Source organism: Melanaphis sacchari, unplaced genomic scaffold (genome assembly GCF_002803265.2).
Source record: "Melanaphis sacchari strain LSU unplaced genomic scaffold, SCAv2.0 Contig564_pilon_pilon, whole genome shotgun sequence".
Lineage (NCBI taxonomy): Eukaryota > Metazoa > Arthropoda > Insecta > Hemiptera > Aphididae > Melanaphis > Melanaphis sacchari.
In genome coordinates, this window is record NW_020271393.1 from 48,141 (window position 1) to 66,397 (window position 18,257).

Consider the following 18,257-nt stretch of genomic DNA (forward strand, 5'->3'; position numbering starts at 1 on the left):
TATTATGTATTGCTATTTAAAACAAAAATATTAAAACAACACTGGCATATGGTATTTATAATTGAAAATTTGAGTTTCAGATTATAATTATAATTACCTACGCATAGAAATTATATTTGTATTTCTATTATTTTGTATTTTCACTAATGGGCGATTTTATTTTTTTAATAATATTTTATGTAAATATACACATTTATGTTAAGTATAATTAATTAGTTATAAACTGTGTTATAAAAAGTATGTAATTATATTTTTAATTATTAAAATTTAAACAAAATCGTAGCAGCGTTAAAACATAATTTTATGATAACTTATATGTTAAATAATAAAGTTTAGCCTCAATACTATGGTATAATACTAAATGTTTAAACACAATAACTAATTGAGTTTTATAGAATACGTTTACAGTTTCTGTAGTATTTGTAGAGTTGTTCAGATGATATGATGATTTTGATTATCTAGGTGAATATTATAGATATTTTATTATAGTTTAATTTAAGTTCAGTCTATGTAGCGTTAAGACGCAATGCTAATATAAATTTGTAAATATCAACTGTTGCTAAAATTGAATGCATAATAAAAGTCCTATGAGATGCCCAGATAATAATCTCACTTTTAAATTTTAAAAAGATCAATTCATATCTTTAATTTCAGCTTGAAGGAGTTAAACGCGATTCTTGAGAGTACTATTTTGCTATATTACGCATTTGTAAGACGGAGACAACATATGGCATACTATGAGTCCTCTTAAGGTTTTAAGAGATAAAATTATCCAAAAAGACAATTTTATTGCAGTGACTTTTGCTTTCCTCTAAATCATACTTGATGACCAAGTGAGGATATAAGGGTTAAGTGTGAAATGCTCCTCCAAATATCACTACTAAAATAATTAACTATATGCAACAATGCAAAATTTAATTATAGTTTAGGCTGTTATTTTCATTTTTACATTACTCACGGATAGTTCTATTTATGATTTTGTAATTACTAATTGGTACAATTGACTGCATGGATTACTAAGGTTAGAGTTATCATATTATAAATGGTAAATTAAAATACCGCATTTATTAGCATTGTTATAACCTAAAATATTTTTATCTTAGAATTGCGATTGTATTTTAAAGTACTACTTGCTTTTTAAATATTCACAGATATTATAATACTGTTATTGACAGCTTTTAAAATCAAAAATTGATATTTTATAATATTATAAAGTATCCTGTTACCCAAATATGCTCAGACGCGGATCCAGAGTATTTAGAGAGAGGGTATGAACATACAATAATTTAAATCCAATAAATCTATAATATTATAACCATATAAATTTTTAACATTGCAAAATACTTTATATATGAATATTTAGTAAAAACATTTAAAAATATTAACATGAATTAAAATATATTTATTATATAATCCAATTTTTATTTTAAAAGCTCAATAACTTAAGTGACTAAAATCAATATCACTGTGAATATTTAAAAGAAGTAGGTGGCACAAAATACAAAAAACGATTTGAATAAAGTATTTTTGAGTGTATACCAGTAAGATATTATAAATGCTCGTGATTACAATTACATTTATAATATGAAATGACATCACAAGTCAGTAATCATGGAATCAGTTGACGAATTAGTAATACAAAATCATAAATAGAAATTATCTATAGTAATTAAAATGAAAAAAATAACAGCTCAAACATATAATTTTTATCATTGTTTGACATAATTAAATTAATTTTTCGATATTTGGGAGGAGGGTTGCTCTCTTGGCTTTGTATCCACATTTAGTCATCAAGTATGATTTTAGAGGAGAAGAAAAGGTCACCAATAAAATGTTGATCTTTTTGGGTGAATTATTAGGTCTGAAGATAATATGTAGTTTGTTCTAGATAGTTTAGGCTCTACTGAATAGTTAGAAGGATGACTCTTATTTAAAGTGAGATTATTACTTTAGGCGATCTCATAGTTTTTATTGGCATTTTAATTTTAAGCAAGTTAATGAGTATTTAAATTGTAAATTGTTTTAGCACGCTCTTAAACAAATATAACTGCATTAAAATGGTAAATAAATAAAAGCCTATGAGATGCCCTATAATATCACCAATTTAAATTTCAAAAGAGATCAATCATTCTAATTTTCGTTGAAGAGCTAAACTGACTTCTTGAGAGTACTATTTGCCATGTTACGGCATTTGTAAGACGGAGACAACATATGCGGGTACGACGTCCTCTTAAGTGTCATAAGAACTATTGTTTTGGTTTAAACATTTTAGTATAGTATACAAATAAGTAGAGGCTTAAACTTTATTATTTAAATATAAGTTATCATAAAAAAATTATGTTTTTTAACCTGTACCTGATTTGTTTAAATTTTCAAGTAATTAAAAATATAATTACACATACATATTTTTCTAAACCACAAGTTTATAACTAATTAATTATACTTAAACATAAATGTGTATATTTTAATAAAATAATATTATTAAATATGAAATAAATAATATAATAATAAAATCTTCCCATTAAAATTGAAATACAAAATAAATGAGAAATATAAATATAATTTCAATAAATAGGTAATTATAATAATTATAATCTCTGAAATATCAAATTTTAAATTATAAATACTTAATGTGATTAATTTGTTTTAATATTTTTGTTTTAAATACAATGCATACACATATTAAAACAAATTATTTGAAATAACTATTTGGAACAAATAATATAAGTAATTAAAAGGTACGTTTTGTGTATACTCACTTTACTGTCGTCATAAGTCCTTCCCAATCTTGTTGTGATGAGTCAATTTGTGCTCTAATATTTACTTGACCATTTTCAATTGTACCGGGAATAACTTTTTCTGCTAATTTTTGTATATTATAAATCCTATTTTCTTCTTCATTTAGGTTTATTAACAAATTCTAAAGAGTATTATAAGATATTTAATATAATTAATCATAATATAAGTATAACACATATAATAAGTATAAGAAAAACTTTTTATAATTACCTTTATTCTGTCCAAATTGCTCAACAAAGAAATTTTTTCCAAATTGGTATCACTCCAGAGCATCAATGTATTATGTGTTGCATCAAGCCATTCTTGCATTTCCATTACAGATTTAGTATACTGTTCATGGTCTTTTACAATTGCTTCATATTTGTCTACAAAATCTTGAATTTGTTTTAAAATGTCATCATGTTGTTTTCTCATAGGCAATAAAAGAATATCATTATTTTCTTGAATTTGAATTTTGCTAATAAGGTCTTGTAACTTTACAATATCTTGCTTTCTCTTTAATGTGGCTTGGAGCATATCTCTATAGATTTGTAATTGCATTTTCTTTTCATCCAATGTAGATTTGAGCACTAAATCCTTATTCAATATTTGTTTAATGTTGTTGAACCATTGGTTTAGTTCATTATATAGTTCTTCAAATCCACTCCATCTGGTTAGTTGATCTTTAACTTCTCTATTAATATTCAAAAGATCATCATATAAAGTATCAAATACTGTTTGAAGTTCATCCAATTGACATTTTATGTTTTGTCTTCCAGATGTGGATGTACTCAAATATAATTTTTCTCCTAATTCTATACAGCTATTCAACAAACATGTTACATTTGGCTTTGAATCTAATAATTCATTTAGTTTTGAATTTTTTTGAATTAAATACTGATGATTAGCTTGTGATGATAATGGAGGTTTGTTTAAGTTTGTAAATTGATTTTGAATATTTGAAAGTTGAATAGAACATTCATTATATTTATCCACATATTCTTGATGGATTTTAATAGATTCATTACATTTATTTAAAATGTCCTTTTGTAATAATTAATATAAAATATTATAGAAATTAGTTTCAACTAAAGAATTATTAATTTTAAGTTTTACCTTAATTGTAGTTTCCATTGATTGATAACGAGATGATATTTGTTTAACTTTGGTTGACAATCGTACTTCTCCTGTAGATTTATACTCATTTGATTGATCAATAAGTTTGCCTAAGTCTAAAACTTTATTTTTCATATCGTCCATCAATGACTAAAATGTTTACAAGTGATTATTAATTAAAATTAAGCAAAACATTTTCAATTATTTTAAAATGATTTTCTTATTTAATGAAAATAATTGATGTTAAATTTTATAATGTAATAACAAATTAAGTATAACTATTATATTAAGTATTCATATTTATATCAGTTTTATTTTTTCTTATTAATTGATTAGTTATTGAATAATTATAGTTATAGAATAATTCATGCAATATTTGTTTTTTATATCTATGTCTTACTTGTTGAAGATGATCACCGAATGCAATTAAATCTTTCACTGAATTAGATTTCCCTTTAATTTCTTTTTCTAAATCCTAGATAAGTTTTAAAAGATAAAATATTGTTACTTTCTGAATTTTCATTTTTTTAGCTAAAATGTTTTTAAGTAATGATCTAAGTGTTATTTTTTTTTATTATTTTTTATATAATATAAGTCAATGTAAAAATCTTCTAAGATATTTAATTAATAATTCTCCTAGCATGACAAAATATAATAAAGTAATAAGTAATTAATAATTATTTTACAATACTCTTAATAGCTAAATAAAATAAATTATAATATACTTAGCTTATAACTAACATATTATTACTAAATAGGTACTATACTGTTTTTATATTTCACTTATCAAATATTTACTTATTGAATATAAACACAATACAAATTTCTTAAATTAGTTATATTTGTAGAATAATTTAGTTATAATAATTAAATGAAGATGAGAAAATAAAAAATGTATTTTTTAGTATTTAATTTAAATATACACTTTTTAATAATTTCAATCAAAATTCTTTAAAGTATCAAAATGTTTATATCTTTAATATTGTAAATTTTAATAAAAAAAAGATTTTAATGTAATAAAAAAATAAAAATATATACTTATTTTTATTGAATTAGGCATGTAAAAAAATCAAAATATCTATTTATTGCTTATTGTATCCTCAAAATAATTTAAAACTATATATTTTTTGAGATTTCAAAATATAAAGTGGCCGTAATTTTAATTTGGCCACAATACATACATTCCACATCAACTGATTTAATAGGTGCATAGTTTATATTAGCTACATCAAGACATCAAGTGGTATGAGTTTAACATCAAATAATTCTATGGAATTTAGTCCTAAATGTATATCTCCAACTAATTATTTTAATATTTATCAATATATAATTTTTTTGAGTACATAAACTAAATTTCTTTTGTAACTTAATTTATTTCAAGCTTCTTCAGCTATGCATAAAATTATTAACAAGTCCATATTGTTGATTTTCAGTTGTTTTATCATATAAACCAAAAACAAACATTTACAGTAATATAATTTAAATTATTTTTTCATATTAACATTTTCCATCAAAGAAATTTAGACATAATAGAAAATTTTTGTAGGCGCGTTACCCACCTCATTTTTGGCTATTTAAATATAGGAAATTAAATTCTTATAAACTATATTCAAATAAAATGGGATTACCTGAAATGTATTATATTGCTGAGTTTTTTCTTCAAGTGTACCCTTTTCTGAATAGTTTTGTAATTTCTTTTCGGTATCATTATGCCAAGAAATTAACTGATGCATTAAGTTTTCAAACTCTGTCCATTGATTTATTCTACTTTGTAGACCTTCTAATAAATCATTTAACAATGACTGAAACTTTTCTTGTTCAAATCTATAACAAAATTGATGATAATAAACATAAGGGTAATTTTTTAATAAATATATTTTATATTTTACTGTAAATTTGTATGATCTCTCAACATTGTGTCAATTGCTTTTTGTGGAAGAGTATTCTTTGAGCCTTCTACAAAATGTTCCATTGTCAATAAAATTGTTTTATTGTTATTGAAAGTAGTTTGAATAATATTAACTTTATTTAATCGGGACTCTAAAATTTGTTTGTTCCCTGAATAATCTAAAATTATACATAGTATTATTAAAAAATGAAAAAATAGTGGCATTTTGAACAATATTAATATACCTGTATGTATTGAGAGTTGATCCCAAAGTTGTTTTTGAGTATCATGGTATGATTTAAGTAAATCCTGATACTGTTGATAAGTCTCTAAGTAGTTTTCAAGTAGTGAAATAGAATTATTCATTTTTTCCCGTAACAGATCATATCTATCCTTCAATGATATATCTGAATCAGATTCATCTTTAGGCTTCTTTATAGTTTTCCCTTTCTCCATTATTGTTTCTATCATACGACTATGTGAATTTATTTCTTGCATTGTTGCCTATAACGTAATTCAATATTATTAAATAAAGTTTTTAATTTTTTAAATCGAATAAGATAAATATATTTTTAGTATTAATTTATAATTTTCTATAAATACCTTTTGTTTTAGAAGTTTTGATCTTATTTCTTGCGGAGAAGACCAAATGGGTGACTGGTTAGAAGCGATTACTTTTTCCATACCTTCTAACCAATTAATAGTTTGTAAAAGAGTTTCTAGATAACTATTCCATTGTTGTGATTGGAATCCAAGAGTTTTTTGAGCTGTTTTTACTTTTTCATCTAATGTGTCCCATCTATATATTATACCAATTACATATCTTAGTATATTTTTATACCTACATAATGACAATGATTTATTGATTTATACCTATCACGAATATCTTTAAGTTGTTGACGAATAGTTTCACGCCCAGCAGCAGATGTATCAGGATATAAACTTTCACCGAGAGATGTTAATAATGATATTTTTACTATTGTTTGATCAAAACTCCCATAAATACTTTGTAATTGTGATAGTTTTTTGTTTAAATCTAAATCATCATCATCCAAAATTTGGGCAGGTTTACTTTCCAAAGTTTCTAACCATGACTCGAATTCAGTCAATTTGATGTTAAAATTTTTATGATCATCAGAAATATTTTGCCATTTGGCAACCATTTCTTTACTTAAAACTAGAATTAATTGATACCTGTAATAGATATGAAAAATGATGATAAAAAAATATTTTATAAGCTTTTAAAAAAAATTATATACTTTTTAAAAATAGTTATTAGGTATGTTAGTAAATAAAATAGATTGTTTGTGCTTGTTTTAATCTTACCGATTTCCAACTTGAAGTATAAGAGGTTTTAAACGTTCTACTCCACTTATATGCAACAAGTTATTTGAATTATCAATGAACTTTTCTATTTTAGGTTCATAATTTAATATTTCGTTTCGTTTATCTTTAAAAAGTTGTAATTTATTTTCTTTATTTTCGAATGTTGATTGTAATTGTTGATCTTTAATAAATGATTCTGTTAATCTAAACCAGTTGGTAATCTCATCAAATTCACTTTCAAAATCAGTCCATTGAATCAGTATTTCTTCCATTTTTTCAATAATGTTATCTAAAATACAGTTTATTTATTATAAATTTAATTATTACATTTTATTTTATAGGAAAAAATTACCAAGTTGTATAATTAATTGTGATTTATCACTATCTATTTTTGAAATTTCTTTTGACATAATATTAATTCCTTTTTTTGTGGTTGTTTTCTTAACCAATTGAAATACTTGTTCAAGATGATTTCTTAATTCTATTTCAGTTGTATTTGCTATTTTCATTTCCTATAATTAGTAATATTAAAATTATTAATTGAAATTATAAGATCATTTAGTATTTATATTTACTTTAAATATATTAATTTTTTTAACAATATTATCTTTTTCTGCAGCAATACTATCATTTTCTCGAATTTTATCACGTTGTTCTTTCAATATCAACTTAAGTTTCTGACAAATATGATTGAATTCAGAATGATTTTGAACAGAGAGCTCTAACGAATCCATTAACTCCTAAGTATAAATATAAAGGTTTAATTTAAATTAACTAATTTTAACTAATTTTTTTATTTACTTTTGATTTTGTAACAATTTTTTCATAAAGATTTTTAATTGATTCTAAATATGTGTTTAAAGTGCTATCTTTAGTTTGATTTACGAGTTCTTGAGCCTTGTCACACACTGACTGTACAAGATTTTGATGAGACAATATTTCTTGATTGATAACAACATGGTTCTAATGAAAACAAATAATAATTTGTAAAAAACATAAAAAATAAATATTTTTTTACATGTTAAATTGAATTCAAGGATAAAAATATACCTGAAGTTGAGCTTTTTTCTCTTGTAAAGTAGCTTTTGTTTCAGTATTTTGTTGCATTGCTTGCTCAATATTTTTCAGCCATTTGGTCAGTTGTTCTTGTGACAATGAAAATTCAGCAAATTGCAATAAACAATTATCAAGTTTGCTTAAGCTGCATTGCAAAGTCTCTGACACTAATTCCCATGCATTTCTTAAATGCCTAAAATCAAAATTATTAATATTTTTGATCAAAACTTGTTTAAAATATTTTCATACTTCATATTTTGGCGAATTATTTCTCTTCCATCTGGAGAAGTTTGTACATATAATTTTTCTGCCATATTAACAAGAGACTCATATTGCACACTTTGTTGGCATTTTGAATCTAACAATGTTAATAGTTTTTTTTGCCTTTCCTTAATAATAATAATAATAATAATAAAGTAAGTAAAATTTTAAAATTAAACATAACTATAATTTACTTGTAAAAGTCCTAAATCGCCAACAATTTCACTATATTGGTTTAGTTCTTCTGATAAACAATTTACTAATCCAATAAATTCTTCATAGCTTAAATCAAAATGCTGGTGCTCTCTTACAAAATTTTCATACCTTAATATTGATTCCTAAAACAAATTATAATATAGTTATTTTATTTACATTACTTTTTAATATATTAGTACCTTAGTTTTAGTTTTAACACTTTGATAAGTTTTTATTAAATTAGTAATTGCACTATTTACATTGGGTGAAACCTCAATAGTTTCAGATTGTATTTCTAAAATATCTTTGTGTTTTTTTGTGATATCTTCATCAAATTGTTTCAATTTTTCCAAATATTGTTGTTTACTTGCTAATGAATTTTTTAGACTTCTATCTTTGATTTGTGTTTCAATTGATTTTAGATATTTATCTAGATTTTCAATTTTAGTTAGAATTTCATCATATTTATTTTGTTTTTGGCTTAACATTTTTGAAGTATTTTCACAATTCAACATCAAACTTTCCCAGTTCATTTTAATTTCATCGAGTTCATTCTCTATTGCAGTCTTACCATCTACATCAGTTTCTTTTAATACAGTACATCCAATTTCTTTACATTTTTTTAATATTAACTCTCCTTCAGATTTATGACCAATTATATTAATAAACACATCAAAATCAGTTTCTGAAAGATTATTGACTGCAACTGAATACTCATCTTGTAATACCTTGAAATAATTCTTAAACATTTCTACATTCTCTAAGTACAATTCATGATTTTTCAAATGTGACTCGTTTAACTTTAAACATTTATTCACTCCTATTGCAATATTATCATATTTTTTCAAAAAATCTTTTAGTTTTAAATCAGTATCTGGTTCATTTAATTGAGTTACCTTTTCTTTTAACTGATTAATGTTATCTTTATAAGCAATTAAATCTTGTTTTAATGTTTTTAAATTATTGCAGTTAGTTTTCTTGTCAATAATATTATTTTTCTTTATTCTTTTATAATCATTAAACTTTTCTTCTGTTTCATGAAGCCAATTTTGAATTTGACAACAACTTTCATCAAATGATGATTTTTGTACTAAAACATTTTCAATTGATTTTATTATATTTCCACATTCGTCGTTTAAATTTTCACATGCTGATCTTAATTGCTTAACTTTGAACCTTATTTCATCCCGATTTTCCATAGTAATGTCAGGATACATACATTCACCTTTTGATACTGTATCGTTGACTAATTGTTGACTTTCTTCAAGTTGTTTGTTAAGATTTTTCATAATTCCTAAATCTGATTGAGCATTTTGAATAGATTTTTTTCCCACAGGTTGAGTGGTTTCAATAGATTTAAATTTAATATTTAATTCTTGTATTAATTTATCAGCTTTTTCATAAGAAACATTAAATTCTTTTTTTCATTTCTTTTAAATGCCCTATTCTTTCTAAACATTTATTAATACTATTATGATAAGATTCTAATTTCCGTTTAACTTTAATAACTTGATTATCTAATGTTGATTTACTATCAATGCATTTGATATTTTTGACACAAGATTCAAGTTCATTCAAAAATTGTTTGGCTGTGTCAATTTTGAATTGAAATTTATTTACATTTTCTTCCACAATATTTATTGAATTCATATCAATAGGAATTTCCACAGACAGTTTTATATCATTTTCTAAAATATTTACTAACGGTAAAATATTATCCAGATGATTTTGATATTCGATCCAGAAACTTATAATTTTTTCTAAAGTTGCTTTAAGTTCATTCATTTGTTTTTCAGTGTTCTCGAGATTTATACTTAATAGCTCATCATTGTTACTCAATTCTTCTAAATTTAAATCTAATGATGAAAACTGACTGAGGTGTTCTAAGACCTGATTTATTTTAAATTTTTGTTCCTTAATCACAATTAAGTTTTCTTTGATACCCTCAACAGAACCAAGTTTAATTTCTATTTGTTCTTTCTCAATCTCTTCTTCAGGCTTACACCATGTTAGTTTTTCATCAATGCTTTTTATCGAATGTAGAAGGTTATTTAAATCATCTTCTAAATGTTTTTTTAAATATGTCATTAATGTTGTTTCAACTTTATCAACCTGCTGAACGACACTTTCATATCGTTTCTTAAGACTTTTTAATTCCTTAATTGCTGTCGATTCTGCAATTATAGGAAAAGTTTCAGTCATTTCTGATACTGAATGGTTAACAGTGTCTATATTCAAATTCATTTTAATCAGTTCAGTTTTGCATTTTTGACAAGATTTTAAATTAATCAATAATGTATCTAATTCATTATTTAAGTTGTCACACTTACTAACATTTTCTCGTATTTGATTAATTTCAGAAGTACGTTTTTTAATTTCATTTCTTATTGCTTCTTCCCGTTGAGTAAAAGCAGTGATTAGACGAACTAAATTACAAGCAATACTTTCAACAGCAGTAAACTGATCATTAATCAATATACTTAATGAGTTTAATGTTATAATAGGTTTATTTCCATTAAGTTTTTGTAATTTATTTATTTTTTCAACAAGATTGTCTTTTAAATTTAAATTAAGTTCTTTTTCTTCTGAATATTTAACAAGCTTGTTTTTAATTTTTTCAATATTGTCAAAATTGTTTGTGCAGTCTAACAGCTCAATGTTTACATCAGATAACCATTGTAAAATACTATCCTTGGTCTGGTTCACTTGTTTCCAAATCACTTGTTGAGAATGCGCAATTTCAGCATTTTCTTTAAGATTAGAATGATATTTTTCTAAACTCTCAATGTCTTTCTTATAGATTTGATTAAATGCTTTAACATTTAGTTGTGGGTAGTTTTCAGCCAATGTTACCATTTTCTGCATAGATTCTTCTACCACAGGCAATAGATCTAATAAAGCTGTACTTTGTTTTAATGCTTTGTTATACTTTTCTTCTATCACCTGAGCCTCAGTTAAATCATTTGGAGTTTCTATCGGTTCTAAAATAGTTTTGCATTCTTCTTTAGTTGTTTTTATTTTATTTTTAATATCGTTCATACTCAACCAATTGTTGTTTAATTCATTTAAATTTGTAATTGACTGTTCAGTCATAGTTTTTAAATTAATCAACTGTGTATTAATATCTAATAAAATATTTTGTACAGATGTCGAGCTACTTTTGTCAAGTTGAGTTAGTATTTCACCTTTTTTTTCCAGAGTCTTTAGTTGTTCAAATAATTCATTTGTGTCTTTTAGTTTGTGTAGTTTTGGAATTATAAGAGCAATATCTGTCCAAGATTTTAATGTCAATAAATAATCATTAATTTTACTCTCTTTTGTTTTAATTTGCTTCACTAAATAATTATTTATTTCACTGACCATTTTTTGACAATCTTTTACTTTTTGTTCATTTTCTTCTTTCGCTTTGAGTTTTTCCCTGGAACAGTTAAATACATATTAAAATATTTAATTCATTAAGTTTGTTAAATACTTATACATAGTTATTCATAAAATGTGTGCTAAATTTTTTTACTAATATAATATAATATTTTACTCACTGAATTTGTGCCAATTTCATGTTTAACTGATTAAATTGATCCGTAACTGATAATCCTGGAATAGTAGTTTTACTTTGCTGCAATAAGTGTTCAATTGAATCTATATTATTTTTCCACAATTCTACTTCTTCAAAACAAGCACTTATATCATTTGTTAGATTTATTTTATCTTGATTAGCATCAAACTGGAATTCAGCATGCTTAAGTTTTCCTAATAATGTTTCATTCCAGATAAAAAATTCATTTGCTTTTTCAAGAACAATTTTTTTCTTTTGCATTAAATCTTGAAGTTCCTAGAAAAATAAAATAAAAGTATATATACATATTTAAAAGAATATTATTAGAATTAATTATATCATACTCACTTTAAATTGCATAATTGATTGTTGTATTGAAGCGTTATCATTAAAATGTTTAAAATCATTTTCAATTTCAGTAAATAATGACTGTTTTTCTATATGTTCTTCAGTAAACACGTGAAGCTTTTTCAATGTTTCTTCAATTGAAGTACTCGGAACAATATTGCATTTATTTACTTTTGAATCCAATTCATTTAACCATTCACAAAACGTATTCACTTTGATCTCATGATCTTTTCTAAAATGTATTAAACAATCTCATTTTTTAATACTATAGAATATAAATTGCAATACATAAGTTAAAAATTAAAAATAATATATTATCAAGAGAAAAACCTAATGATTTTTTTTGATTAGATTAAATAATGAATGTAACATCTACTTTATACAAAAATGAATACAATTATAAAAAGCTTTAGGCATATTATATATAATTCCAAATACTAATTAAAGTTTATCTTATTTTAATAAATACATTTAATTAAGTTATAAACATATAATAATATAAATAAATATTATTAATAAATATATATATATATATTGATTATATTATTAACCTGTTAAACAATTACAGTAAAACTCGCTTAAGACGCTCTTTAAAGGACCAGCTCCCTAGAACGTCTTAAGCGGGAAAACGTCTTATGCAGGAATGAAACAAAATGATGTGGTTGAAATATCGAATTTATTTTTTTATTATTAAACATAATTTAATGAGAAATACATTTATAAATTAATTATAATTACAATATACAATATACATATATACTTATATTTTTGTGCTACTGAATTTAATTTAAAAAAATATTATTACTACATACATATTTTATTGTTATAATAAGTAATGATAAAATAAAATGATAAGAACACGTATAATACTAAAAATTTTATTTTTATTTTCACAAAACTACTAAAATTTATCGTAATCTGCTGAACAAAAGAGCGTTTTACCCGATTAGACAGAGAAAAACTGAGAGTCTTAACAGGTGGTTTTTACATTAACTAGTATAGGAAATGTCTAGGGACCGATTAAAAACAGCGTCTTATGCGGGAAAGCGTCTTAAGCGAGTTTTACTGTATAATATTATATAGGTATTATTATTTATAAAAACTTATATTTTCTATCAGAAATTAGTTACAATTATACATCAAAAAACATGTATAACACTACATTTACATTATACATGCTGTTAGGAAAAATATAATTTTTTAGTAAAAAAACAATATATCTATGAAATAATCTTTAAATTATATTATTAATAATGTTAACAAATATTTAAATATAATAAATTAAATTTATGTACTTGTCTGAAATAATATTGGAAATTGTTTGCATTTGTTCATGCATTAGCTTTAAATATTCATTATTCTTAGCCTTTAAAATAGATAGCTTTTCCTTAATATCATTGGTAGTTTCAAGTGAAAAATGTTGGTTTAGTCCATTTAAATTTTGTGAAAGACTAGAAATTTCACTAAGGCATTCATTAAGTTCTTGAGTTAATGCCTAAAATTAACATATAGTATATATTATACTAATTTATGGTTGAACTAAACCTCCCCTAAGGAAATGATTAATAGTTTCTAGGTACCTACCTTATGTTCCATTAATTTTTTTTCGAGTAAATCTTCTGGAATTGATTGATTTATAATTAATTCTTTTAATTCAGATAACAACGGTTGGTTTAGTTTTTTTTCTATTTTTTGAGCTTTTTCATTTAATTCTTTCCAGTTTGATAACAATCTTTGTAGACGAGTAGTTTGTTGTACTGCCGATGATTGTACAGATATACAACGAGACTGAATTGCATCTACTTCATTTAAAATAACAGCAGTTTTGTTTTCAGAAGTTATTGTTTTAAGATTTTCAATTTTTTCTTGACACTCCAAATTAATCAACTAATCAAAAAAAATCCAAATTGTATAAAAATAGAAAATTTATTTTTAATTATAACACAACATACTTGTGTATTTTTTAACCAATCATTGGCCATTTGCAATGTGATTGGTTTAACATGATCAATATTTATTTTTTTTTCTGCATTTTCTAACCAAGGTCTAATTTCTTCTAACTTTGCTTTATGAACTTGCCACTCATTAAGATCAATATTGATTTCTTCATTCTTACGATTAGTATTACACTCTAAATTTAAAATAGACATTCTTACTTCATCCAAATCTTGTCTGAGTTTTTGTGTTTCATTTGTATCACTTTCTAAAAATAATAAATTAAATAAATACATAATTAAGTTTTTACGTGCAATATGTTAATATGTTTAGTTTATAATGTAATATTTAATATTAATGCATAAACATTTTTAGAAACGTGTCTGCTTAGGATTACCAAAAAAAAAAAAAAAAATCCAGATTGTTATTTAAAAATAAAAAGTTAATAAAATAATAAAAAATTTCTGTGAGTTTTAAGCAATATTTAAAGGAATTTACCTTTTTCAAAACTATGTAGATCTTCTGTTAAACGTTCTAAGCTATTTCGCTGTTTTTGTAATTCATCTTGAACTTCTTCAATTCCTCGAGCTTTAATTTCAGGATTTGTTTGATCTTGTTGTATTCTTTCTATTACAGCAGGAGCAGATTCAATAGACCATACATGAATTTTATTTAATCCTGAATCTAGTTCACATAATTTCATTGAGAGCTTTTCTAATTTTTGTGTTTCTTTATCCACTGTTTGAATTGTTTCTACTAATTTATTTTCTATCATACTTATCTACAAAATAAAAACATATTTAAAGTTATAATAATAAATATATATAATTTATATAATAATATTAGGTACTTCATTTTCGATTGCAAATTCTTTTTCAGGAATGTGTAAATTCTGTGATATATCTCTTAATTTGTTTAACATATTTTCAGCTGCTTCTCGCAAAGCAAGACTTAGTTCTTGTTTACTTCTTAATTGCATTGAAATTTCTTTTGAGTTATGTTTATTATCATCAGATACTGTTTTTAACTCATTTTCAGCTTTTTTAATTATTTCCATTACTTCATTTTTAATTTTTGTGTAATCTATTAATAACCTTTGAGCATTTTTTAACTTGTTGAATTTATCAATAGAATCATTATAAACAAAACTCCAATCTGTTTCCAATTTGGAAACAAGTTGAGGAATAAAGTTTGGCACAGAAGAGGAATTTTTCACTAATTGCTTTCCTCGCTGCAATGTTGACATTACAATCATACGTTGTTTCTCGAGTCTTTCAATTATTTGTTCCTGATTTTTAATGAGCTCACTTAAATCCTCCCACGATTCACCTTTATTAAGTAATTGTTCATCTTTGGCCTTTTCTAATATTTTTCCAATCTAACAAAACAATGTTGATGTATACAAATAAATTAAGTTTGGATTAAAAAAATTAATGTATATATATATGAATTTATATCAACTAACTTCTGTAACTTCTTTTTTGTATAAAAAGCATTTAGTATACATCTCAGTTTTAGTTATTGTCATATCAATGGTTGGTATTAAATGTTTATATCGACCAATTAATTCTTCAAGATTCTTTTGTTCTACTTGTTGCTGTTTTTCAGATACATAAGGTAATAAACTATCTAATACTTGAACCATCCATTTCATATCATTGCGTTTACTATCTACATCACGACAAATTTCCTGAAAACAAAATTTATTGCATATAAACATATAAATATTAAGCAATAAAATATTATTTAGATTAAACATTTACTTGGAATATTGATTTTTCAAATTCAAATTCTTCATCATTTAAAAGTCCTTTTAATAATCTCTCAACGCTTACATCAACTGCATTCATCCATTTTTCTAGATTATTAAATTTAGATTTATAATCTTCAAATTGATTAGGAATTTGTTTACATTTTTGTCTCATTTCTGCAGATCTGTTTTCTATGCTTTCAAATCGATTAATTGATTTGTTTAGACTTAACTCAATAGATGGATTTGATATTTTTTTACTCTCCACAGACATATTATTTAAACATGATTTAAGTTCTTTAACTATCATACCATTATCAAAGTATTCCTAAATATCATTAAATAAGATTAATAAGCGTATATAATAATAAAGTAAATCAGATATGCTTACAATGTTTCTTCTTAGTATTAAGTTGACATTTTCATTTCTACTAAACATTTGTTGCTCAATATTAAGTTCTTTTTCTGCTTCATTTATACATTGATTGAATGTAATTTCATTCAGTTTAAATTCAACTCTTTTTATGTACGCAGGGACCATATTCAAACATTCCTATAAACAAAATACATCAACATTTGCTAATCGGTTTTGTATTGCGATATTTACTTGATATTTTAATTTTAGTGCTTTAGATCTATTTTTTATTGGTTCTTGTTCATTTGGTAAAATACACCTTAGTAGTTCACCTTCAACATTTTCTAACTCAGTAATCCATTTATTATTATTTGAATACTCAAAATACCCCTAAAAAGTATAATTTTCATAAATATTATTAAATAGTAGATTCAACAGATTTTCTGTTTTAAGTAAACTTACTTTTTGAGATTCTAAAGTTTGTCTTGAACTTGTCTGTTCCTCTAAAAATATTTGTTTACTTGTCTCAATCCAATCTACTATAACTTTTTCTATTTCGATAAAATTATGCCAACATCTCAAAGTCTGTTGTAATTTCTATACAATTAAAAAAGTTTAAATGTTTATTGATAAATAGGAGTCGGTTTCAATGTATTTACATTTTTTTTTTTTTGTAATATTTTACCCAATGCTTTAAAAGCTACAAATGTGTTTCAAATACTACTTTTTTCAACCACAAATTATTTTGGGGAATTTTTTTAACTTTTTAATGCATTTTTTAATATTTTAGAACTTTTTTGACCTATTTATCTTATTATGACTAAAAAAAAAAATAACTTCACTGAAATACATGTAATAAGTACTTTACAGTACTAGATAATAAAAATTATTTTCATTTTTAACTTAACATCAGGTAATCCGAATTTAAATTAGACAAGAGTGAAATTTATTTCTATGACACACCATCCAATTAGCCAATTTGATTGCAAACAACTAAAAACTTTTATCTGAGTATTTTTTTATGGAGTGATAATATTACATCGGTGGACACAGTGATGCGTATGGCCGATTGTTGGACGCTCTAGTCGTATTACGTATTTGCATAGTACGCCAAAGGTATTGCAGGTGCATTCAAATGTTACATATTTTACGTATATTATTAAATCCTCATTTTATATTTGTATAAACAAATCAAATATTAAAATTAAAACCTATTTCGTGGATACGTGAGAGAATATGGTAGAAACGTGTTTTCTACAGATAATCAAATTTTAATTTATAAAATATGTGAGGCGAAAGTTGCCACTGATAACAATTTTACCCATTATTTAGTTATATCACGAGATAAGCACAGACAAAATTAACAATGACAAACTGCAGGTACAAAAAATAAAATTTTATTAACAAACCAAAATTACCATTCTTTGAAGACTTAATTAATGCATTTGAATCTGTTAATAATATAACAATGGATAAATATTGAATCAACCAAATTTTCACCAAGTTTTAGAAAAATTCAAAAATATTTATAGACGATCTACTATAGAAAAAAATTACGTTTGTTAAATTTATGAAAACAGTTATAAAAATTAGGCACAATAATAATTTATTTAATAATGTATTTTTTGAAAGGACATTTTCCGGTTTTTTAAGAACATTTATATTCGAGCCCTATTGCTAACAATATTAAAGT

General features: G+C 23.9%; 1 protein-coding gene across 1 annotated transcript in view; it reads right to left on the reverse strand.

Annotated features, from left to right (window-relative positions):
- The window catches only part of LOC112599890 (nesprin-1-like), a 76,356-nt gene that overhangs the window by 40,016 nt on the left and 18,083 nt on the right, over positions 1 to 18,257 (reverse strand). Inside the window, 30 exon segments of the mRNA XM_025347014.1 lie at positions 2,760 to 2,920; positions 3,010 to 3,822; positions 3,895 to 4,044; positions 4,295 to 4,369; positions 5,523 to 5,718; positions 5,784 to 5,961; positions 6,028 to 6,286; positions 6,386 to 6,581; positions 6,656 to 6,976; positions 7,109 to 7,397; positions 7,461 to 7,620; positions 7,684 to 7,848; positions 7,910 to 8,071; positions 8,159 to 8,357; positions 8,414 to 8,553; positions 8,620 to 8,763; positions 8,821 to 10,044; positions 10,046 to 12,038; positions 12,160 to 12,452; positions 12,525 to 12,756; positions 13,820 to 14,019; positions 14,109 to 14,411; positions 14,477 to 14,727; positions 14,958 to 15,240; positions 15,310 to 15,837; positions 15,925 to 16,149; positions 16,223 to 16,537; positions 16,601 to 16,762; positions 16,817 to 16,954; positions 17,027 to 17,161. Of these exon segments, the coding sequence (XP_025202799.1) occupies positions 2,760 to 2,920; positions 3,010 to 3,822; positions 3,895 to 4,044; positions 4,295 to 4,369; positions 5,523 to 5,718; positions 5,784 to 5,961; positions 6,028 to 6,286; positions 6,386 to 6,581; positions 6,656 to 6,976; positions 7,109 to 7,397; positions 7,461 to 7,620; positions 7,684 to 7,848; positions 7,910 to 8,071; positions 8,159 to 8,357; positions 8,414 to 8,553; positions 8,620 to 8,763; positions 8,821 to 10,044; positions 10,046 to 12,038; positions 12,160 to 12,452; positions 12,525 to 12,756; positions 13,820 to 14,019; positions 14,109 to 14,411; positions 14,477 to 14,727; positions 14,958 to 15,240; positions 15,310 to 15,837; positions 15,925 to 16,149; positions 16,223 to 16,537; positions 16,601 to 16,762; positions 16,817 to 16,954; positions 17,027 to 17,161 (9,890 nt within the window).